Below are 23,526 nucleotides of genomic sequence, written 5' to 3'. Positions count from 1 at the left end.
TTGTGAAAACCTTTCGTGACTGAAACTTCAAACTTTTGTTTTCTCATCTTAAAAAGCGCTGCGTAAAGGGAAACCGACCTTTTTATAAGAGCACTTATTATGCCACGTATACAGTTTTTAACATTTTTTTCAAACACTATAAATAATACCCAAAACCTTTCAAAATAATGAATTCAATGAGCGCATGCAAGTGGAAACCTCAACCAGCAGGAGTATTAAAGTAGCGTGCCTCTGCAGGGGAGCAGTGTTTTAATACAGGAGCTGGTCCCCAGGAGCTGACCTTCTCTATACATTGCTTTCATGAATGAACTTAATGAGATTCACCTAACAAACAGAAACTTCTGTGAAACATTCTTTGACATTTAACCTCTGCTGTCATGGCCTCAAATTAGGGATGGAAGTTAAAATCCATATTTGAGGCCCTTTTCATGACTCAAGACTGCTACTGCACAGTGTCGGTGCCAGACTGGATTGAAGAGCCCCAGAGACTGGCAGGGGAGGGTACTATCACACAGCCCAAACACTCTGGGTTCTTCTGGTAACCCATTTGTGTGGATGTCAGTGTATCAGCATGCTGGCTGTGATTACCTGTTGTGGGCAGACCATCTGGCCCTCAGCGTTCCAGCTGGGTACCACGGTCAGGAGACGGATTGTCTTTACCACACCACCTGGACCTCGCAGACATGGAGCAGCCAAGGCAGCGACCATATTTCTCATTCATATTTTATTACGTCGTTCTCTGACCAACAAAAAACAAACAAAATGCAAAAAGAGAAAACATTGTCTGGTTTTCCAAAAGGCACTTCCAAAGAGCAGGCTTTCTGTAATTGCTTGGCAACTGCTGACACTGTGTGTGTTGAAGTTCAAAGCAGCGAGACACACAGTATATTCTTCAGAGCAGCATAAAGCATCAAGGGTGCCTACGCATACACATCAGACACATACAAATATTCACGAACCATTCTGTCAGTTTGATTTTGGCCACGAAGCTCAGTCAGAATAAAAAACCTCTGTGTATGTGGGCATAAAACTTTCCGAAGAGAAACATTTCTTAGGTCCTGTTTACCGACGCCTGGATAAAAAAGCCGCTTGAGCCCACATTTTCTTGCCCTTCCTAGAATTTGGGTTAAAGTGATAGGAGCATTGTTTCTGTTGGAGGTTTTGAGTTTGATGAGGTCTGAAGCCCTTTGCTCAACGCTGTGCTGAGCTGACTAGCTGGCTGTGCCACAGGGGGCGATATACTATTGTTGGACTCACAGAAACAGTGCCGGACTACAACTACAGGTTAGCCGCTGGTGCATAGCGCTGATCTGACAGCAGGTTAGCATGCTGATTGCTGCTGTAGTCATTACACTCTGTTGCTATTTTCTGAGGATTTGGAGGGAATGGGTGCTGAGGAGAAGAGCTTGAATGGAAAAGCTATGATAGGGAACACATGCACACCATCTAAACCTGACAACCAGGTTCAGTGTTTCAAGTAATAAATCAGCAACATTTTAGGTCCATTTAGATATCATTAAGATAATGGTTAGAGGGTACATTTTCTAAGTCCATCAGAACTATTGTTCCTTGAGCTTTTATGTAACTTTACTCAGTCTAAATACTGTATATACATACTATACATACCAAGGCCCTAAGTTACTATCTGTAACTTTGCCTCGCTGATAAAGACCAGACTGTAGGTATTTGCTGACATCTTCTGGAGATCTGGTTCAACAGCACTTAGAAATCACTAGCGTTCTTGCAGAGAGCTCTGTTTCAAACTTTAAAGAAGATAATATTATTATTATAATATTGATACATTTCCTTTTTTTTATGTGAACACATTAAACACATTACAACTGAAATATGTTCCCGGTGATATATCCAGAATGGGCTGATCCTTGAATGGTGCATGTTTCAAATGTCACCTCATTTTCTATGTGCTCACTGTAAGAAGCATGCTGAAGGTCAATAATCAGAGAGGGCTGTGGTTTGGCAGGTCTTTCAGCAGCATCAATTCTGCGCTGTCCACATAATGTCAGGAACGTGTTCTGTGTTTATGATTAAAATCTGTCCTCACCAGACTGAGTATCAGACCAGTACTGGCTGCACATCAAATCAAACATGTTTGTTCTGTAAGACAAACCTGAACATGAGCAAAACTGATGTCTCTGTAAATGTTCTCTGTTTAAGTCAGTGGCTAATTGTGTAGTGCTAGTTCTTTGCCTGTCTGGATATTATAAGTCTTGTGAATATTCTCAGTTTTAAAAAAGGTCAGTCATAAAAAAGGTCCCTGGCTCTGTCTATCTGAAGATGGCCATTAGATTACAATGCAGATGTGATAACAGCTGACCTCTCTGCCAAGCAGAGCACTTTAGAAGAGTGAGGAGACAAGATATCATTCAGAGATGACCTCCTGCATCCAAGCTTCATTTACTCTAAATGTGAGCATCTATTATGTTCCTTTGTTTTGTAGTATACGAGCACTAGCAGCTAGCTCGATATATGTAGCCACGGAAATATAATACATTTAAATTCCCTGGATGCACAAGATAGAAAGCTATACCCATTTAGCTAAAGAATATTAGGCACGGATGCCTAATATTCTGCCTTCACCTACAAAATGTCACTCAAAGAGATAGGCACACCATGTCTTGTGTGTCATAGCATGGATTTACAATGCCTGCTGATAAAGCAGTGAAGGTTTAGGGACAGAATAATTTCAAATCTGCTGCAATGTTATGGACCATCCAGACATCTTGAAGCCTCCTCCAACTCTCATTGTTTGACTACTTTCTGTTTGCCACTGCCTTTATTTAGTGATATTCATTCATACCGTGCACTGTAATATGTCTCTGTTTATTCACTTTGATTAGGTTTTAGCACATTTGTATCTTGTATTTGGCTTAGTCATTTTTAATTATATTTTGTCATAATTTGTTGTTTTGTGTGTCCTTTATATCTTGTGTTTATGTGATGTTTTTATAAAACCTGTTAGAATTGCCTTATTGTGCAAATGAACATACCTTACTTGAAATTGGTGACATGACAAACATAAGCTCGTGAAAAAGATTGTTTTCAATACAACAACAACATTTTTTTTTATTATTATTTATAAAATACATCTAGACTGGTACAGGGACGTTAACTGTGGGAGGCAGCACCCCGCCACAGAACGTTTTGTATGCACAAAAAGAAAAGACGAAGAAGAAAATCGTTACGTCACATTTTGTGGGCGGGTTGTATTTTTTGTCACTTCCGCCAAAAATACAACAAATGGCTCATGTTAGCATCCTGTGTAGTGGGAGCTAATTTCAAACTTGTTTAACGTTATATTTGAGTTTGGCTAAGTGATTTTACGATTCGACTGGCAGCCGCAAACCACCAGGTCAGTCCACACCACTTTCTAGCTAGATGGCGTGCAAGTTAAGGCTTTAGTTAAAATGTCTAGCTTAAATCGCTCACTGACAATTACCTGCCCACCAACGGGCCTGTGTTCATAGAGCGTCTTCTTCATGCAGAAAAGAGCTCACAGAGAGCTCGCGAGCGCTTTGTTTTTAATGTTTCTATGACAACAGTATATTGCTATCACCACTTTCCCAACCGGTGTACGATGGGCTAGCATCGCGTTCGCCTCTTTGCCTTTTACCATCTATATTTGGGCTACTATGCATTTAGTTTCACATTGTTTCACCAAGAGCACCGAACGGAGGATACTTCCTTCATACTCTATAGTGAGCCTGTCATCGCTCGGTCTGACAGCCGTTATGTTGGAGCAAGTAGGACGATGATGAGAGCGCAACTCTCTCCTGCAACGTTCAGTCTCCACCCGGTGTCTAATATATAAAGTTTATTATAGACGGACACAAAACACGCTTCCCCTCCGTTTACTACTGTGAGGTCAACAGCGCTTTTTCTCTCGTTTTTGCAATGGATTTAGTGGGATTAACGTTACAATGTTAGCCACAGTAACGGTAGCTACGTATTACTTTCTCTCGTGGGTTCAGCTAACTTTGATGCAAAAGTCAGAGTTTATTTTAATACAACCTCACCTCTTATAGAAAGGCTTTATTATTGACAGAATGCAACGAAAGGAGCGAGACTTCTGGTCAGTGCTATTAAAAGACACCACAAGGAACAACAAGTTCCACAATAATAAGTGAAATAAATAAATGCAATATAATTGTCCACTAGAATAAATGTATTTCGTGCTCTAGAATAAATGCAATTATTGCAATAGTATAAATGTAATTATTACGCTAGTATAAATGTAATTCTTGCACTAGTATTAATGCCATTATTGCACTGTTATAATGTAATTCTTGCATTACAATGAATGTAATTCTTGCACTAGAATAAATGTAATTCTTGCACTAGAATAAATGTAATTATTGCACACGTGTGAATGTAATTATTGCACTAGTATGAATGTAGTTATTGCACTAATTTAGTTTAGTTTATTAACTGGATCCCCATTAGCTGACGCCTTAGCGGCCTCTAATCTTCCTGAGGTCCACAGAAAGACGTACATACCTACATACATGACGTGAAACAAACAGTTAAAAATAGTACAATCAGAACTCATCACTCATCAGTTACTGCACTAGTATGAACATTGGTGAGCTTGGATGCTTGTAAAGTAGTGCTGCTCATCTCTCCTTGTTGTTGTGTTACTTTGTGTTGGAGTTTAGAACTTACATTCAGGAAATAAACGCAGTCCCTAGTGCTTACGGTTGTAACACAGGTACATTCCCTGCAGTGGAAACACCCTAATAAAAGATGCTCAGCTATACTGTGGAGGTCTCTCATTTAGACTTAGACAAACATGTTCAATCTGTCCTCTCATTGGTTGCAGGTCCGGCACTCATGGAGCCGTCCACTAAGCCTGCGACCAACCAGGTGGCTGATGTGGTATTTGTCATTGAAGGGACGGCAAACCTTGGACCTTACTTTGAATCTCTAAGGAAAAATTATATACTGCCGGCCATTGAGTAAGATCATTAAGACACTCCTCCTTTGCTAAGTTATTCCTTCATTCATGTTGTCATAAATGCATCTGTTTTATTTACTATAGATATTTCAATGGAGGGCCCCCAGCAGAAACAGATTTTGGTGGAGATGTGAGTGTTTCACCCTTCTTTTTTTTTTTTTTTTTTTTTTTTTTTTTAATATTTTATTTATTCTTTGTCAATGGTTTCAGAAGGTAAATCTTAGAAAAGTGTCTGTTAATATTGCTAACATAAATGTTCCTGTGTTTCTTTTGTCTTTCTAGTATGGGGGGACACAGTACGGCCTCGTGGTGTTCAACACAGTAGACTGTGCACCTGAGTCATATGTCCAGTGTCACGCACCGACTAGCTCTGCCTTTGAGTTTGTGTCGTGGATCGACAGCATCCAGTAAGTTATTCAAATCATTTACTGGATTATTACAAAGTTGACACTTTTGGCGGTTTCACATTGCTTTTAACAGATTTAGTAAATCTTCAACATTACCCTGTTTCTCCACACAGGTTCATGGGAGGTGGAGCAGAAAGCTGTAGTCTAATTGCTGAGGGACTCTCTGTGGCCTTGCAGCTCTTTGATGACTTTAAGAAGATGAGAGAGCAAATGTAAGGCGCCCTGTTTGGTTCACACTGCTCACTAATTCCGTAAAACAGTCTACACATTTTCAAAGTACAATCTGTGCCCACCAATGAAAGGATCATTACTAAGCATTGCTCTATTAAAATGTGTTTAACAGTTAATATATTACAGCATGGAAGTCTGTCCTGTTTGGTCATGTAGTGGAATAATCTTCCAGAGTCTGTCTTTCTCTGCATGAGTTTCTTTATTACAAAGAAATAAGCTTGTAGTCTGCAGAGTACAGAACTGATTGATACACACACTACACTGGCTTATACACACACACTAGTGATTCTTCCTTCAGCCCATCCTGTTACCTCCCTTTACTAGGTTCTTCGGGGGTTTCCACTATTGGAATTTCGTTCACAGCTTCTGGTGTTATGTCAATCAAATACAGTTAACCAATGGCCGAACTTCTCCCGCTCTGATGCAAGTTGTGTCAAGGGTAGCACAGGATTACCTTTTCTCCACATGTTTGTTGAGCAATTGTTGACCCAAAGAGGAGTATCGAGGATGGGCTCCACACTCTTTGGAAGTCCCTACACCTTTTTGTCAATATATTATTTTCCTTATATCATAATCAGTGAATGTTGGTATATGTTTTATATGGATGAATAGTGTCAGTCAAAAGTTATGGATCCACTGTCATGCTTGTTGCATATAAACTACTACATAATAAGGGAAAGGGGGTTCTCGAGGATGATATGAACAGGATTAGGTAAAATGTAACAGATATATGAAAACGCAGACAATGTGCTTCTACCTTTTTCTTTCGTATGAGTCCAGTACCACTGTCTAATCTAATGGGGAGTCTTTACAGACATCCCTTACTCAGAGCTTATAACCTTCTTTCCTAAAGGAAATTGGTTGCATGCAGAATAAACATAATAATCTGTGCCATATTTAATAGTAAACTGGATAAGTACATGATGAATATTTCAGATCAAAAGTTGTTTGATCTTATTGTGGGCCCACTTTGAACCCCTGGACAACCTGTATTCCTGAGATTCATGTGTTTACTAAATTCTCCTGGGAGGAGAAGCTGAATCTGGGTAAACCTGAGCTGCAAATCATTCACAGGGCTCCACACGGAGTCATGTTTTACAAAGTAGTAAACTCTGTGTGAGCCATCAAGGTAACGGAACCTTGTTTACAGACAAAATTGTAGTCATTTATTTTGTCTCTCTGTTTGAAACGCATGAAAAAATGCAAGCTCATCCTCCTCTAAGTGGCAAACACCACAGCAGTGTGTTACCTGTAGTTGCTCTGATGATGTTGTTTAAAGGCCATGAAAATATCCTCCAAATCCCAACATTGAATTCAGGTTTTAAATGAAATCCCTCACTAGTAGTGATGAAAATGTTTTTGCTTTCTGTTTCCTACATTTGCCAGAGGTCAAACCCACAAGGTGTGTGTGCTTCTTTGTAACTCTCCTCCATACCTGCTTCCTGCTGTGGAGAGTGTCAGCTACACCGGCTGCACAGCAGACAACTTGGTCAAAATCATCAGAGATGTGAGTCCACTTATATTGTCTCCATCAGGTACTTCGTTGTGTATGACAAACTTAATTTGCGTCAATATTTTTGTGATGAATATTTCTGTGATTGGGGTAGTATCAGTGGTATTTGTATTTGCTTTACTTTATTTGATTAGGTCAAAAGCATAATGGACATTGAATACATTTCATTTTCATATTTCTTAGAGAGGAATTCACTTCTCTGTGGTGGCGCCTCGGAAACTACCTGCTCTACGGTCTTTGTTTGAGCGGGCGTCTCCAGTAGGAGGTGCGGTCGAACCCCATCCAGACTACAGTCAGGACCCCTTCCACATGGTCCTAGTCAGAGGCATCTCGCTTCCTGGTGAGAAACCACATTGAACATGCGTTTGTGTGGGGGCCATCTTTGTTCATCCCAACGAAATGCCCCTGATAAAAGAGCTGGCATTAATGTTGTTTGTCATCTCCGTCCATGCATCTTTTTTTGTCTGTGCTTTTCAGTTTGGCACTAAATTTGCCTTTTTTATTATGCATTTTCTCTGAGGTAGCAGACTTTCCTCCAACCTCCACTCTGGTTTTGATTATTTCATTTTCACCTGTTTCCTGTAATATCATCCCGACTAATATGATTCTAATTTGCTAATTTCATGTGTGTTAACTACAGCAGAAGATGATGTGATTGTTCATGTAAAATCATTCTTTAGTTGGTGGTAGCTTCAGCAGTTGTAATTAAAGACTTGAGCTATTCCTACGGGTTACTCTACACCTTTCTGTGAGCAGGCAGGAATTCCTTGGTAAATTTGTCTTATCCGTCACATTTAGCAAAGCACCATTTTACTCCTACATTGGGAGCGTTCTTAAGTTTACATCTCAGAACTGTGTAAAAAGTCTTAAGCTCATCCCACTGTCTGTCTCCAGTTTCCTCAGGTGGAGGACCTGGGCCGCTCAAACCTGTCCTCCCTCCTCAGCCACTGCCTGTCAATCAGCCTCTTGGTGGAGCTTCACAACCCCCTCCACCCATGAACCCAACCCACCCTTATCAGGTAACGGGCAAGCAGCCACACAGCGTAAGGCGAATTCCTGCCGCCTGCTTTTGGCTCAGTTTCAGACAGTGGTGTTTATGTTCCTCCCCTAAAACTTTTTACCTATCATTGTCTTCCTTTAATCTGCTTGCTGACAGAATACAGCCCCAATGACTGCTGCTCAGGTGGCTGCACAGATGGCTGTGGAGGCAGCCAACAACCAGAAGAGTCGCTGTGAGTTACCAGTGGACTCTGGGCCTTTTGTGAACAATTCATGTTTGCCAAGCTTTTAGTTGTGGTGTTTCTGTCTGCATACTGTATGTGTGACTGTGTCTGCATTTTTTGTTCCTGCTGCCTCCTCTAGTCCCGGGAATGGTCAACCAGGGTCCTCCGTTTACCAGTCAGCCACCCATCCCATCAGTCGCTGGAGTGAAGCTCAATCAGCCCAGCATTGCAACAGTCACTACATCAACACAGCCCATGATGCCACAGCAACAAGTTCCTCCCAATCAGCCAGTCCCCCCGCCAGTACAGCCAGTACCAAATCAGCAGCCGCAGATACCACCTCAGCAGCAACCCACTGTGAATCAGCCCACAGTGCCTTCAGCACAGCCCAACATGGTAAGTTATACCCATACCATCAGTTTTGTTGTTGGTTTTTATGGATGTTTTCCGCTACAGGATCTTAAAAACCCGTAACCATGGACAGAGCCAGGCTAGCTGTTTCACCCTGCTGGCTGTAGCTTCATATTTAATAGAAACATATGAAGGTGGTATTCATCTTTTAATTTAACACTAGTCCAACTTATCCTTTTTAAAAATGCAGGACGTATTCTGAAAAATGCATGCATTGCTGCCTTATTTAGTTGTCTGTGTAAATTTAAGACGCACCCTTTTAGTGATGTTTATCCATTCTGTTTGTAAAACACAGTGAAAACACAATGGATTCAGGTCAGGCGAAGCCCCACATTACGTGGAAAAGAGCTATTGGAGAACTGTGGCATCTCTTTACTGCATGCTGACATTTTAACAATAATACTAATTGTCTTAAGGGGGTCTTATAGTTACAGTTTAAAATCCCAACCAAGGTTTTGATGCATCTCTTGCACTGTAAATTAAAATTAGATTATGCACATATTCAGCTTGTCTTGCTCTAAATATTTTACTCCAGCTTCATCAAATGACACCGTGTTGAAAGTTCTAAATAATTGTTTGCTTTTGTCAGTGTAAAAGGGGTGTGCTGAGTCTGGAGAACAGGGTCAGATAAAGTTAAAAAACTAAAATATAAACAGAGTAGATAACAACGTAATGTACTGTCTGAACTGTGACAAGTCAAATTGATAGACCACATGAAATACAAAACAAAAGTGAAGCCTCCACCTAATGAAAAAGTTAAATATATTAACTATATAAGTAAAAACATATTGTGAATTATCTTTTTTATTGAGTTATTGGAAATGTTTGAATCACACACGTCAGAAACAATCCTGTGCAATCACAACGAGGATCTAGTTCTACAAATAGGGTAATACTAATAATATTAGTTTATCCTAATCTTTATCTGCAGCTGTGCAGAAATACTGGCTTTAAACAGAATTAATAGAAATGCGAAAAAAAATCATTTTCTAAATGTTGATTTAGATTTTGTATGTCAACATTCTGAATGAAGCTTCAAACTACTCAGGACAGCCCTGCTGGCCACTGATTGGAGACTGGAGCCTTGAATGTGAAATGTTTGCTGTGAACCTTGTATTGAACTGTATTTCATAATGTTTGTTGCGAGTGAATCATAGCCAACATTCTGTAAGTGACTCAAAGCTCTCAGTTGAAGACTTGATTTGGTATTCTCAACCCCTTGTAAACACTATCAATGTTTAAATCGTATTAATATTTTCAAATGTAAGTGGCCCTGCTCATGTTAGATATCAGAGACGTAAGTCTGTGATGCTGTACTGCCAGCAGCCTAGAGCTGAGTTTGCAGACTAACACTCATTTTGATATTTTGACTAATATCAAAATGAATTTTAAATGTTAGTACTTCTATCAGATCAAAACCAGAAGATGTTCCTTTTTTCCCTAGAAAATCATGTTGGGTACAGTCAGTATTGTTTTTTTCTTCTCTGTTTTCCAATTCATTCAATCATTTTTCTCATGTTGATGCAAAATAAACTGTCTAAAATTTGCAAAATCTATTATTTAATGATGTCCCACATGAATCCGGTGTAAAGGATGACATGCTTAGTATTAAGCACTTCATGAAAGTCATCTGTTTAGTCTACAGTCGGTGTCTTCGTTTCATTTAAATTGACAAGAACACCTGTAATTCTAACTGGTAAAGGGATCAAACTGTACTGGTACACTACATGTAACCCCCCCCCCCCCCTTCTGTTCTGTTGACAGCCTGGTGTGTCTGGAGCTCCAGGCAATGCAAATTCAATTGGACAGCAGCAAGGTGTGGCCAATAAGATTGTAGCATGGACCGGTGTCCTGGAGTGGCAAGAGGTAATACCTTGTGAAAAGGTCTGATTTAGAATGCCCTGAAAATAAATCTGTGAAATAAAGCACTTCAGTCACTTATAGTACGGACAACTGAACATGAAATGGTTAGTAGGGATGAAACTCAAACTTTAGTTTAAATGGACAGAAGTCAGTTAAAGGAATAGTTCAACATTTCACAAACTGTGTTTATTTGCCGTCTTAGAGAAAGATTGATGCCGCTGTCATGTCTGTACTGTAACTACGAAGCTGCAGCCGGTTAGTTCAGGTTAGCGTGCACACTGGAAACACAACAGAATCTGCCTACCAGCACCTCTAAAGCTCACACATTTTACAAACATGTTTTATCTCTTTTTGTTTAATGTACAAAATTAACATTTTTGTACGCTTTAGAAGAAATGTTTTGTGTTTTGTTTTTTCTTATTTTAAGTTGTAAGTTGTGGCTTTATGGGGGATCATGTGCAGGAGTTTTTTTCTTGGCCAGGCGCAGTAACTTTCCAGAGTCTTAGCTGGTTGCCTGGCCAGCTCACTGTGACATCACGAGATACAATGTTTTAATTAGTGAGCTTGTAAGAGGTCCTGGTAGGTGGATTTTATTACCTTTCAACACAGCCGGGCTAGCTGTTTCAATTTTTTTCAAGCTAACAGGCTGCTGGCTCCCTTTTTTATATTTATCTAACAGATATGAGAGTGCTATTGATTTCATAGTTAAACTCTGAGTAAGAAAAGAATCCGTGAACTATTGATTTAGTTAACTTTGTTATCTTTGTGGGCTGATATCCCAGCTGTGAGGACTGGAGTTGGGAGTCATTGCCTTGCCAACATGCTGTGAGCATCACCACTGTCTAGGACCTAGCACTGTTGTGGGTCTTAATAATAACCGCTCATTGATTATCGTACAGTATGATTAATTGCACATTATTTTACCGCCTCACTACTAGTGCTTTAGCTGAAGTTCAAATCAATGTTTGCAGTTGCTGAGGCAGGAAAATGGATGCTAATGGCTTTCATGCGACACTCACGAGGCCTTCGAATGTTTGCGTTTGTGGACAGACTCGGATCAGTCGCCTCTATCGACTATAGTCTCATTCTCCCTGTTGTGTTTGTCAAAATTATCTGTCAGTTAAACGGACAGGAAGGAGAGTGGGAAGCTCAGGAAACTCTAAATCTAGCCTCTGAGCACGTACAGACACACGCAACCCGAGTGTGCAGATGAGCAGCACGACGCATTGCTCTTAATCTGCTACTTCCTCCTCCAGTTCACTCGTTAGGCTTTCAGCTCTGTAAGTGATTCTGCTGTGGAGTAATCTGTAATGTTGAGGAGAATTTCATTGCAGACACTAAAACTCGTTTGAAGAAATGGCTGTTGATGAAAACTCTCACAGGGGATGCCAGCACACTTGGCTGGAGCTTGCTCCGAGTACAGAGTTATCAATATGATTCTCCCGGTTTGGCTGAATTTCAATCTGTTAATTCCCGCAAGCTTTATTAGTTTAAAATGTGGGGTAAGTTTCCCAAATGGTTCTGCTCACATTATTTCTTTAATCTGCCACTAATTTAGGTAGATGCGTTTTGAAGATGATTGTTTTGTTACTGTTCACATTTCAGTCTCCTGTTCACTCCAGCTTTAGCGAGCCCTGAAATAGATAACCCATTAGTCTGCAGAGGAAACTCAGCACAATACATTAGCAATGTACAGCACAGGGACTACAGTAGGCCTGACTAATATGTGATTGATTGATCATTGATGCTCTGGAGATGAAGCGTGCTGGCAGTTTTCCCAGTGGGATTGCAGCATTAATGCACTTAGAAAGTATTTCTTTATGTCTTTCCTTCCTGACGTTTTACTAAGGAACAGGTTATCTGCAGATCTTTAAAAGACCATCCATCCGTCCATTTTTTTTAATTGCTTGTCCTGATTGGGGTCACAGTGGCAAAAGGGTGAGCTGGGCAGCGCACCACATGTTCTTTTCCTCAACAATATTCTCCAACTTCTCCAAGGTCCTCTGGAAGATGTAATCCCCCAGCATGTCTTGGGTCTTCCCTCGTGTCCCCAGCAGTTGTTCATTTCCAAAGCATCACCAAAAAGAGACAGAAAGGAGGCAATCCGTAGCTCACCACAAGTGTAATCAATGGGTCACAACAGCAACTTATGCTCGTTTAAATGTGTTAAAAGTACCTGCAGTAATGTGTTTCCTTAGCCACTGAGAGGGGCCCCATACTGCCACCTGTAGACCAGCAGTATAGTGTGACACCACTGGCAGAACCTTTTAAAGCAGAACAAACTCAGTGTTTTTAAAAAAATGAAACACAATCAGGATTTATGCTTAATTTTCAATTATTTTATTGTGTTGGCTCTGACAGCTTTTACATTTTTTTTTTTTTAAACTCTTGTTTGGTCTAAGGGCAGTATTTAAAAGATTACTCAACAGTTATCATGTGGGATTTTAAGTTGTGTGCATTGTGCTCCTCCAGGTGTTCTTCAGGCTCACGGTCTAACTTTCCTCTTCTTTTTGTGTCCCACCTCACTGCCCCCCCCTTTCCTGCAGAAGCCTAAAGCCTCTTCCATGGATTCAACCACCAAACTAACACGTTCTCTGCCATGTCAAGTGCATGTTAACCAAGGGGAGAATCTGTGAGTAGCCAATCAAACCCTATGGACGTTATCTAAAGGGGGATTGTTTTGTGCACACAGTTCACCGCTGCCATTTTCTCTCTAAACAGAAACACAGACCAGTGGCCACAGAAGCTCATCATGCAACTGATTCCACAGCAACTACTGGTGAGACCATTTTTTTTTTAGTTTTGTGAAAGTGTCGTTTATAAATGATGCGTAACTAAGTCCTGTCTTTGTAGACCACCTTAGGTCACCTCTTCAGGAACTCTCGAATGGTTCAGTTTCTCTTCACCAACAAAGACGTGGAGTCGCTGAAAGGCTTGTACCGCATTATGGCCAATGGCTTCGTGAGTTTTCAAGCACTCTATTTCCTGAGATTAAAATGATGTGTGTTCCCTCCATGTCCCCGATCGTATCCATCATTCAGTGTACCGCAATACATTTTCCATGAAGTGGCAGCTGAGTGCAGGTCCCACCTCTGTCCAGTAGTTGGCCTGAAACATGAAGCTGTGTTGCAGTGTTGTGTTAAAGACTGTAGAGGGGGTTCCAGGCCATGCATTTAGTCACTTTCAAGCCAGATTGTATGATTTTAAACATGCTCTGCCATCAATTCAGTCAAAAACCTTTGAGTTGTTTAGATTCTGTTCCAGAAAGCCAGCATAACGACAGAGGTTTTGTCAGTGTGGTGCGTTGTTGGTGAAGTAATACCACTGAGGGATAGCAGAGGCATTAATAGTATTCAGTCCAGCTGAGCTCTGCCTCTTTGCCTGAATGTGATTTACCGCCCAGTGAATCCACAGTATGAGTTAAGTTAATACCATTTGCATTCAATTTATAAGACTGATATGTTTGATTGGGCAAAGGAGCTCAGGAGTATGTTATGTCCACAAGCCTGAGCACATCCCATAATTCTGACCCATGTCACGGTCTTAATCTGCCCTTTGACCCTCCCTGCAGGCCGGCTGCGTTCACTTCCCTCACACTACGTCGCCCTGTGAAGTGCGGGTGCTGATGCTGCTCTACTCGTCCAAGAAGAGAATATTCATGGGCCTCATCCCCAACGACCAGAGCGGCTTCGTCAACGGCATCCGGCAAGTCATCACCAACCACAAGCAGGTCCAGCAGCACAGAGCGGTGAGTGGTGATATCCAGGAGGAGGCGGTGGTGGGGCTGGTGGGAAAGAGAGGAAGGCTTCAGTGGGGAGGCCAAAGGGAGGTGATAACGAGGAGGCATTATTGAGGAGCACCGGGGAATTGAGGTGCATTGTTTACGGCGTTAAGGTGCATCGTTATTGACATTTCATTTAGCGCTTCCACTATCTTCACAGCAGCGTCTCTCACTCTAGCCAAGGCTAATGGGGCTAGCATTAGCTAAATTTCTGTTGCTCTCTCACCTCATTGCCTCTGCTTAAGTGAGGGTAATGTAGGCGCAATACATACAGCATGCATTCTTTATTTTGAATTGGTTCAAATAGAATTGTCTCTTTAACACTGTGCAGTGTTTGTTGTGTAGGTTATTGTTTATGCACTGTGTGAACATGCATTTTGAGCAACAGTGGCAGTGTAATATTATCCCAGCAGTTTAAGAATACCTTCATGTGATGTCGTCAGTTGATGACTTCATAAAAACTGAATATACGCTCACTGGTTGCTCCGTCCTCTGTTGTAGTTTGTCGATGTAGAACGATGTAGATTCGGCTTTAAACAAAGCACAACTGGGGTAGATGTAATGTTTTTTTAACTTTAGGCAGCCCAGATGTTAACATGAAATGAGATGCGCTAGGAGAGGCGATGGAGTGTGTGTGTGTTAGTCTTTAGGGACAGGATAAGGAAAGGAGACAAGGCCCCTCATCCCAGCCTCGCTGCTAAAGGTAGACCACTTCTTGTCTCTGAGTTCATTACAGGTTACAAATGTTGCTGCCTTGTCCACATGACGTGGAGATATTCCCTTTCCCTCTCTGCTCATCCTCATCCCAGCAGACAGGGTGATTTAAAATGTGTCCTCTGGATTAGCTGTCTTTTCTATCACAGGGCTCCACTCCAGCTTATTGCATCCAGTGAGGAGGGATGAAACAATGCAGCATCCAGTCACAGAGAAGCAGCAAGTCTCCATTTAAAAATGAAGCTGGCCGTCTTGGTTTACATGAGTTAGATTACATTTTGTCCTCGCAGTCTGCTCTCATCAACGGTGATGGCGCTTGTTTACTCACCCTACTAATTTTATGTCTTCGTTTAAGCTCTTCAGCCTTATATGTTACTTGAAGCCGTGTGTGCCTGAGCATCAGGGCATTTAGAGGAGGCAGAAGACATGAAATTGTAATGAATATGTTTTTCATCACATATTCAGTGCTGCATTGCTAATAGGGAGTGGCTACAGCAATCTTAATGTAATTAAAATTTCCAGTTGGACCGGTAGCGCAGGTTTCTCTGTGCAAAGCGCTGGAGTGGCATTCTTCAGTTTGTTCTGTTTACAGCAAGATAACATTTTATATTTCTCCCTGAAATGTGATCCAGGATTTTACAGGTTACTGGGTTAAAGACAGAAGATATATCATACACGGGAGAAGAGAGAAGGAGTTTAGCTTTGTTAGTTCCTTCAAAAGACCTAAAGCTGTTATTGTTGGTCGGATAACACACCGTGCATTAGCTAAATCCCAGGGTGATTTGTTCGGATTCAGTAAGATGGATGGGTGGAGGTGTTTTTCTATTGCGGCTTTTTTTTCCCCTGGCTCTGTAGTTAATAATTAGTGCTTGAAGGAGGGATGACACGCCCCTCAGTCTTCCTCGTCTCTCCCTAAGTGTAGAAACACACACACCACCACAGCACCTGCATAGCGCAGCTAAGTGCTGCCTGTTTCAAATGTTGCCTTTCTAAGCAGTTATCAATCTCCATATTGCAATTTAAGCACAGAATTGAGCAAATTAAATATGCAATGGGCTCACTTATATCTTTAGAGTGTTAGGAGATATCCCTAAATGATCAGGGCCTGCCCCTGGCAGGTGTGTTTGCAGAATCTGTTGGTGGGTAAAGCAACAGGTTGCTTCCTATCTCCTTCCTCTGCGTTCAACTCAGGATGGATATTGTATACGACTGCTTTTACACTCCAGACTTTGTTGACTGCTTGAGTCATCAAGCTTTAGTTTGTTTTAAACTGTGAAATCGGAAGCAGCAAACACCTCACCAGGTGGTGCTTGAAGTTTAAGTCTCCACCAGTGTATCATGGTATATTTTTATTTTTTTATTTTTTCCTTCGTCTGCACGCTGAGCAAAGTGACTGTTTTTGTTTTCAGCCAAACAAGGTTGTTAAACAATCATTACATGTGTAAACCGTGTTGCCTAAAAATACAGATCAGGGATTATGACAATACAAGACTATATATATATATATATATATATATATACACACACAAAAAAGAAAAAACAGATTTTGTCCCCAGTCACTCACACTGAAATAGCTTTAAGAAGGAATGTCTTTGGGACCAGTATGAGAAAGAACAGTTCCAGTGATTAGTAAAGCTGTTAATGTACTTACGGGCTTGTGAGCATTTATGTATTTAATTCTTAATCTAAACAGTGTCATTGAGATCAAAATCTCTTTTTCGAGCAAACATGCACAGTAAGAGCAACAATTTACACAGAAATAGCTTGTTAGTAGATGTATGAATTGATTACAGTGACCTTGATGCTCTCCACTACTTTCACTGTTGTGGTGCATAAAAACCAAAGCGTTCAGCCTCAGTCACCTTCAGTCCTTAAGCTCAACAACCGAAACAAGTATTTGTACTGCTGGGCAACTTTAAGGCGTTAACGAGTAAAGAGGTGAAGCAGAGGAGAGAGTGAAGCGTGTGCATGCCGAGTCAATAAATAAAGGTGATGAAATGTTCCGCATGGTACCTTTTGGAAAAATCAACTTTCTGCGGTTTCACTTTCTGTCCGTTTCTACGCAGCAGTTGGGTGGTGTGGGGCCGATGCAGCCTGTTCAGGTCGCCCCCAATCAGAACTTCCTCAACAGGCCCCCTGGGCCCATTCCTGTCTCACATGGCAGCGTCCAGCAGCAGGTAAATGAACCCACTCAATGCCGGCATGTCTGCCTGGGTTTCCCTCTCACGCTGCCTGGTGACACCTTTACTGCCCTCTCTGATCTCTGCATGCCTTTCTGGTAACCCTCTCCTCCACTATCCTTTTTTTTCACACTTCCACCACTCTCCCCCTCCTCCTCCCTCTCTCTGATCTGTCCTGTGTCCAGTCTGTGGTGGTGGGCATGCCCCCTGTTAGTCAGGTCTCTATGATGGAGGAGCAGCAGAGGCAGAACAATATGGTGAGACCTTCGGTAGCCTCTAAACATACAAGCAACATGTGCTCAAAGTGTCCACGGGTACTGAATTTAAATTTGAAGGGCTTTAAAGTATTCTATCATCATTCAGTTATAGGTATCCAAATGACAAGTTTCATTGAACCACATAGATTAGCACACACTGGATTTATCAGTACAATGCACATTTTACAACACAATTACCTTTATCTGCCCTTGTTTTTATTATAGTGTCAGAAATAACCATGAATGAAGAGTAGGCTGCTTTTCTGTTTATTTTGAATTATGTTAAACTCAATTTATGTCTTTGTGGACATCCTGTGTCTTCATCGGAATCCTTTTTTTTTTTTTTTTTTTTTTTTTTTTTTTTTTTTTCCCACTACAAAAACACATACACACTGTTACTTCATCCCCCTGCTCAGCATCAGGACATTTAATTTCCTATCAGCATGTGTTGACTGTTCTCTCTTGTAGCATATTTCATTGAGAACATGCATGCATGCACACATTTGTATGTTTGAGGTGACGAGCTCAAAACTAACCGCACGGGTAGACCTGTTCCAAACATGATGGTTTACTTCCACCTTCTATAACTATAAGTATGTCATAACTGGTTTTCTTATATGACAAGAATGTAATGTACGACATCTTAAACTGTCCTTTAGATGACGATGAGAGCAGCCGGACCAGCCAATCAACAGCCGTCGGTCGGCGGAGCTCCACCCAACCAGGTCGCACAAAGCGGACAAGCCCAGCCCCAGGGTCCCATACTCCGCCTCTCAAACCCAGGAGCCAATCCACAGCTTCGCAGTCTTCTCCTCAGTCAACAGCAGCCAGTAAGAGTGCAGCAAATGACTGAGTGAATTTGCCTGTAGTCAATGTCTCATGTAGTAACTGCTCTTCTGGAAGTCTGAGATTTTGTCGAGGTTAACTTGTCTCCTCTGTCTCTTGTGTCCTTGCAGCAGGGTGGGGTGTCTCACATGTCAGGCATGATGTCTCACCAGGGTTTAGGGCAGCAGTTGGTCCATCCGGCACCAGGAGTGGGGCCACAAATGCAGAGCCAGTGGAGGCAGCCCTTAGGTCAGCAAGCACCCCCCACAATGGTGGAAAGAGTTCAGAAACATATGAGCCAATTGGACATTTTAGGGTATAGGTCTAAAAAAAATGTACTTTTTGAAGGGTGATCGGGTTGATATCCAAAAGTATTTAAAAGCAACTTCGAAAAGTTAAATGTAGAAATGAGTTATTCTAGTTCTTTGTATCCCATTTACTACACTTCATGCCAATGTTACATTACTACAGACTGCATACATTTCATTATTATAGTATTTTTATCCGATTTCACATGCAGCCATCTGTGTCTAATAAAAATCAACTTGCAGGCTAGCTTGAGTTAGATATTTCATCCAAGTGTGCACGCTGCCCAAGCTCTAATTGTCAAACTTACTTAATTATTGTACACATTGATTTAAACGGTTTGGAGAACTTCTGGTGCATTTATATATTGATTTGATGCTCTAACTCTGAAGATAGCCATTGCTAAAAGATAAGTATCCCTTTGCACTGAAGATGAGTTACAGCCGGTGAGAGTGCACATTGGGTTTCCCAGGCCCGTTATCAGTCATGGGTTGGCCCTTCGTATTTTGACAGGTGACTTGCACCGCATTTCCTCAAAAAACAATTCAAAATACATTTATGCATGATGTAAACCTTTAAAATCCCTAAACGGTACACCACAGTAAAGACCTCGATGTTTACCTATGTCAATCAAATCTCAGGTGCCTCGAAATTGAAATTCCTAGCAAGTGATTGAAAACAGAAGTGATTGAAAACAGATGGCAGCATGGGAGAAAAAAACATGCTTGAAAAAGTATGTGGTATCATTTGTAAAACGGTGTGTAGTAATGTAGATAATTATCCAGATGTTGGAGGCAAAACATGACTTTAAACTCCGATTGTCATTCAAACAAAAAATAATTCATTGTACTTATTATGTTTAATTAATGGGATAACTCGCCCTGTTACCTTGAATTCTACAAGGAAACTTACCTCCACTGTGAATTGAATTGAATGAATTAAAGTAAATGGGGTTGGCGCTTAACAACAGCAAAACTATATCAAAACATACATTTACAAACTCGACACATAACAATCACAACTCGTGCTTTTATGATCCAAGTCTCATTTATCCAGTCATATGCCCGATACTAACACGGCCCCCATTTAACTTACTCCGCTTTTTGATTCTCCGTTCACCGTGGAGGTATGTGAGAAAAACAAGTTTTCTTCAAGATTTCAAGGCAGCACGGGGGGAGTGATTGATATACAAACTGTCATTTCTTGGGCAAAGTATTCCTTTTAAGGATAACACTTAGTACTCAATACTGTAAAGTATTCCCAATAGAAAGTATCAATTCTGAAATAATACAGAGGATCCCTAACTTAAATCTCTGTCCTCTCTCCACTCTCCTCCCAAACGTCCCAAACCTGTTTGCAGGTCAGATGCTGATGTCTGGAGGTCAGCGAGGCGTGGTACCACAGCCAGGGATGACTCAGGTCTCCAGCGTCATGGAGGATGAAATCCTCATGGACCTTATCTGATCCTGCTTTGTGGCGTCAGGAACTGGATTTTTAGTTGTATCGCAGCAGCCATTTGCCAGTCTGGACACATGCATCCGCTCTGTTGCTTCATTGCTACAAATGGTCAACATAATTAAGGAACAAATCATGATTTTTTTTTTATTTTTTTTTTATTTTTTTGGGGGGGGGGGGGATTTTTTTTTGGATTTTTTTACGGGACTGAGCCGCTGAAGTTAAGTAGGGGCAGACAATGCGAGCATTCGTTTTTTCATGTAAGTGGTCAAACCGACGGCACGCTAATCCTCCATGCTACTCACTGGATGAAGTCAAACCAGTGAAAACAGCAGATTATCTTATGATTCTGGAAACTCTGCTTTTCTATATGTTTTTTTGTTTCGAATTTTATCACTGAAATCAGAAATATTGTAATTTTTTCCTTTTTTAATTGAGATTTTACCTTTTCTGTTGTTTCTTGTTTTATTATTGATGAAGTTGTTTTATGAGGACACAATAAAATGATGGACTGTACATCATTGAAGAAGTCGTCTTCATTTTGAAGAGGTATTTTCTGTCGATGCATGCACTTGAGCTTGTGATGTCCAGCCAGAGTCTCCACAGTCCCGCCTCCCCCCTGTGTGAATGTAAGGGGGGGGGGGAGGGAGAGAGAGAAACTGAAATAGACACAGTAATAGATAGTTCAGGGTATTTTTCTGCCAAATAGTGTCTGTGTTAATTTTAACTACTCCAATATGTTGTGGAACCACAGAGAGTCCCCTCGTGCCAAGTAGTCCTACCAGATGGCATCAGTTGGCCATGTTTCCTTTGGCATAACGTACAATCAGGCTGCCCGCATGCGCACATGGCACAGACTCCACATACATGCCCACAGTCTGCTTTCGCGTGCACACACCAATGCATGCAAGTTAAATCCTGCACACCATCAAACACTATCCTGTCCTGTATCAGATGGTGACTGGTGTGTGCAGGAGCCGAAGCTGCCGAGCCGCTCGTACACGGGGAAGAGAAACACGTGAACTTTGCTCAGCCTCACACATGCGTTCATGACACTGGCATTGGCTGTCGTTTTTTTTTTTTTTTTTTAAACACTTGGACACTGTGTACACACAGATACACACTCACCAACAGGAAGTGATGTCAGTCCCTGTCACCTGGGAGACAGAGACGGTTGCTAAGATACTGTGACAGTGGGTTCTTGTTTCTGAGCTTTTCCTCAGCCCCGCTTTCACATGGACTCACACAGATAGACACTAGTTCCTCAGTGGCTGGTGTTCATCCCTCCCATCCCTTAATCACTGGCCGGCCCTCGGAGCCCCGGCTTAGCTTCACTTTATCTTCCTCTCTCTCTCGCTCTCTCTCTCCATCTCCATCTATCTGCCTCCATCTCACCATCGAGCTATTAGCGCCTGTCTGAGCTCATAAGTTTTTCAGTATCTCTTTTATTAACAGCGAAAAATGTTCACAGGTCCATGTGAACTGTAGTGGTAAATAAAACGGTGACTAAACTGACTTACAGTCATGTTGGGCGTTTGACAAACATTCCCCATAAAATAAAATAAAACAAAATAAAACTTAACGAATGACATCATAAAAATAGCAATATTTTGAATGTTTTACACTTTAAATCTTCCTAGATTCATATAAACTACATTCATTTGATGTTTTTTATATGACGCTCTTCAAGGAAAACTCTGGCTCCAGTTGGGTCCACTACATTTCCTCACCATGGTTCATGGTGTTAGTGTGACATGGTGGTACTGAAGTTGTGTGTGGTGTTTCCATATTTTATTCATTCATTGAAATAATGAGTTTGATATAACATTACAAGTAAAGAAATACAGTAGAGGACTTCATGTGTGGCTTAAATGTCAACCTCTGACACCACCACCGATTTCTGTGGAGACACCGCACCACATGGACCATAAAGAAAGATAACTTAAAGATGTTGCCTCATTTGAAATAATGTATGAGCCATGAAATTAACGAGGATTATGAGATTGAAATTATGAGAGTTTCCCTCTATTTGGCTAGTCAGGATTTGGGTCACCGTGGCTGTTAGCTGCTTAGGCAATGTAGCCCGTGTCCTTCTCCCTAGCCATGTCCTCTATCTTCTACTGGGGGATCCAGAGGGGTCCCAGGTGGGTATGGTAAATGGTAAATGGACTTTTACTTGTATAGCACACTCAAATGACTTTTACACTACATGTCATTCACCCATTCACACCCATTCAGTCCCTGATGTCAGGGGCTACCATGCAAAATGCAGATAGACAGACCTGGCAAACCAAAATGCGTAGAATGGGGGGTCCCAGTTCTGGACGTCCACGCCGGTTGTTTTCAGAGGGATTGTTCCGTCATTCTTGGGGAGGCTGGGGAAATTGAAACTGAGTGAGCAATGTTCAAAGCCTCGATTGTGGAGGCAGCTGTCTACATGTGCTTTGTGGACTTGTAGATCGTGTCCCCTGGGGTGTCATGTGGGGGTTGCTTTGGGAATATGGGGATGCAGGGCTGTTATGAGCCATCAAAGCCATCTGGGTCTTATACAACTGGAGAGAGAGCCAGAGCATGTTCTCTGATTAAGACTTCCCTCACAAATATCAGTCCTTTATTTAAAATTATTGTTAAAATTCTGGTGTCGTAAAAGAGCATCAGTGTAATGTTAAGAGGGAAAAAGCTGTTGAGCTCCAAGTGTTGCTTCTTCTGGGAGAACTTGTTTGACTGCAGTGAAATATTCCATATGATGACCAATTTTACTTCCAAGTCTGACCAAAATGCAATGCTGCAATACTCCCTCTGTTGCTGTATCCATTTTTGTAATCAACAATTTCTCCTCATAAACCGGTACCCCATAATGCAACATATGCAGACAGGCCTCTTGTGGAAAATATTCACTTCTATAAAGCCCAGTATTCCAAGTGTACTGTAATTCCAACCACTGGACAAATGGCTAATTGAAGTATCCAGGCAACAAAAGTGATTTGATTTGTGGTGTTGATATACTCAACTGTTCAACAAAGCAACCTACAACCGACATGATGACCTACTAATAATTGGATTCAATTGTTAACACTGGAACTAAGGCTACTAAGGCTGGTGTAAACAGGAAGTAGATTGGTTGCTTAGTTGCAGAAAATATGACTACAGAAAAATTATACAGAATATTTAATGATAAAAGATCGGGCTTGAAGCTTAAGATCTTCCTCTATAATTTTCCTCTATATTCTCATGGAACTTTCATGGAAAAAAAAATGTTTTATTTTTTAAACTTAGTTACAAAGCTGCAGGTCTTGCGCTATCTCTCTCTCACACACACACATCAAATTTACTTTACAAATGAACACTTACAAATCAAAGTTTTACTAGATTATGGGTGAATAATCTC

The 23,526-nt window shown here is 41.2% G+C and overlaps 1 protein-coding gene across 5 annotated transcripts; it reads left to right on the top strand.

Annotated features, from left to right (window-relative positions):
* The first annotated feature begins 3,250 nt into the window (after nucleotides 1–3,250).
* Nucleotides 3,251–20,654, top strand: med25 (mediator complex subunit 25). 5 transcript variants are annotated; one of them, XM_031862234.1, is made up of 20 exons: nucleotides 3,251–3,370; nucleotides 4,838–4,973; nucleotides 5,057–5,102; nucleotides 5,255–5,379; nucleotides 5,493–5,591; nucleotides 6,997–7,117; nucleotides 7,307–7,463; nucleotides 8,018–8,142; nucleotides 8,280–8,355; nucleotides 8,486–8,742; nucleotides 10,522–10,623; nucleotides 13,170–13,252; nucleotides 13,342–13,399; nucleotides 13,474–13,581; nucleotides 14,192–14,368; nucleotides 17,182–17,292; nucleotides 17,481–17,552; nucleotides 18,212–18,382; nucleotides 18,509–18,626; nucleotides 20,044–20,654. In XM_031862234.1, the coding sequence occupies exons 2-20, from the start codon at nucleotides 4,849–4,851 to the stop codon at nucleotides 20,145–20,147; spliced, it is 2,235 nt and encodes a 744-aa protein (XP_031718094.1). In that variant the 5' UTR covers nucleotides 3,251–3,370; nucleotides 4,838–4,848; the 3' UTR covers nucleotides 20,148–20,654. The 5 variants fall into 5 exon arrangements, with proteins under 5 accessions (XP_031718094.1, XP_031718093.1, XP_031718092.1 ...); XM_031862233.1 differs by having other exon boundaries at nucleotides 13,167–13,252; nucleotides 17,185–17,292; XM_031862232.1 differs by having other exon boundaries at nucleotides 13,167–13,252.
* Nucleotides 20,655–23,526: the final 2,872 nt, after the last annotated feature.

Source organism: Anarrhichthys ocellatus, unplaced genomic scaffold (genome assembly GCF_004355925.1).
Source record: "Anarrhichthys ocellatus isolate YVR2014 unplaced genomic scaffold, GSC_Weel_1.0 scaffold26, whole genome shotgun sequence".
Classification (NCBI taxonomy): Eukaryota; Metazoa; Chordata; class Actinopteri; order Perciformes; family Anarhichadidae; genus Anarrhichthys; species Anarrhichthys ocellatus.
The sequence above is the reverse complement of the archived record's forward strand: the minus strand, read 5'-3'. Positions and strand labels throughout refer to the sequence as shown.

Bases quoted from the DNA above. Each gene is read 5' to 3' on its own strand.
- med25 (XM_031862232.1), top strand. From the start codon at position 4,849: ATGGAGCCGTCCACTAAGCCTGCGACCAACCAGGTGGCTGATGTGGTA. The intron at 8,143-8,279 runs GTAACGGGCAAG...GCTTGCTGACAG, and splicing joins ACCCAACCCACCCTTATCAG to AATACAGCCCCAATGACTGC. The intron at 13,253-13,341 runs GTGAGTAGCCAA...CTCTCTAAACAG, and splicing joins GTTAACCAAGGGGAGAATCT to AAACACAGACCAGTGGCCAC.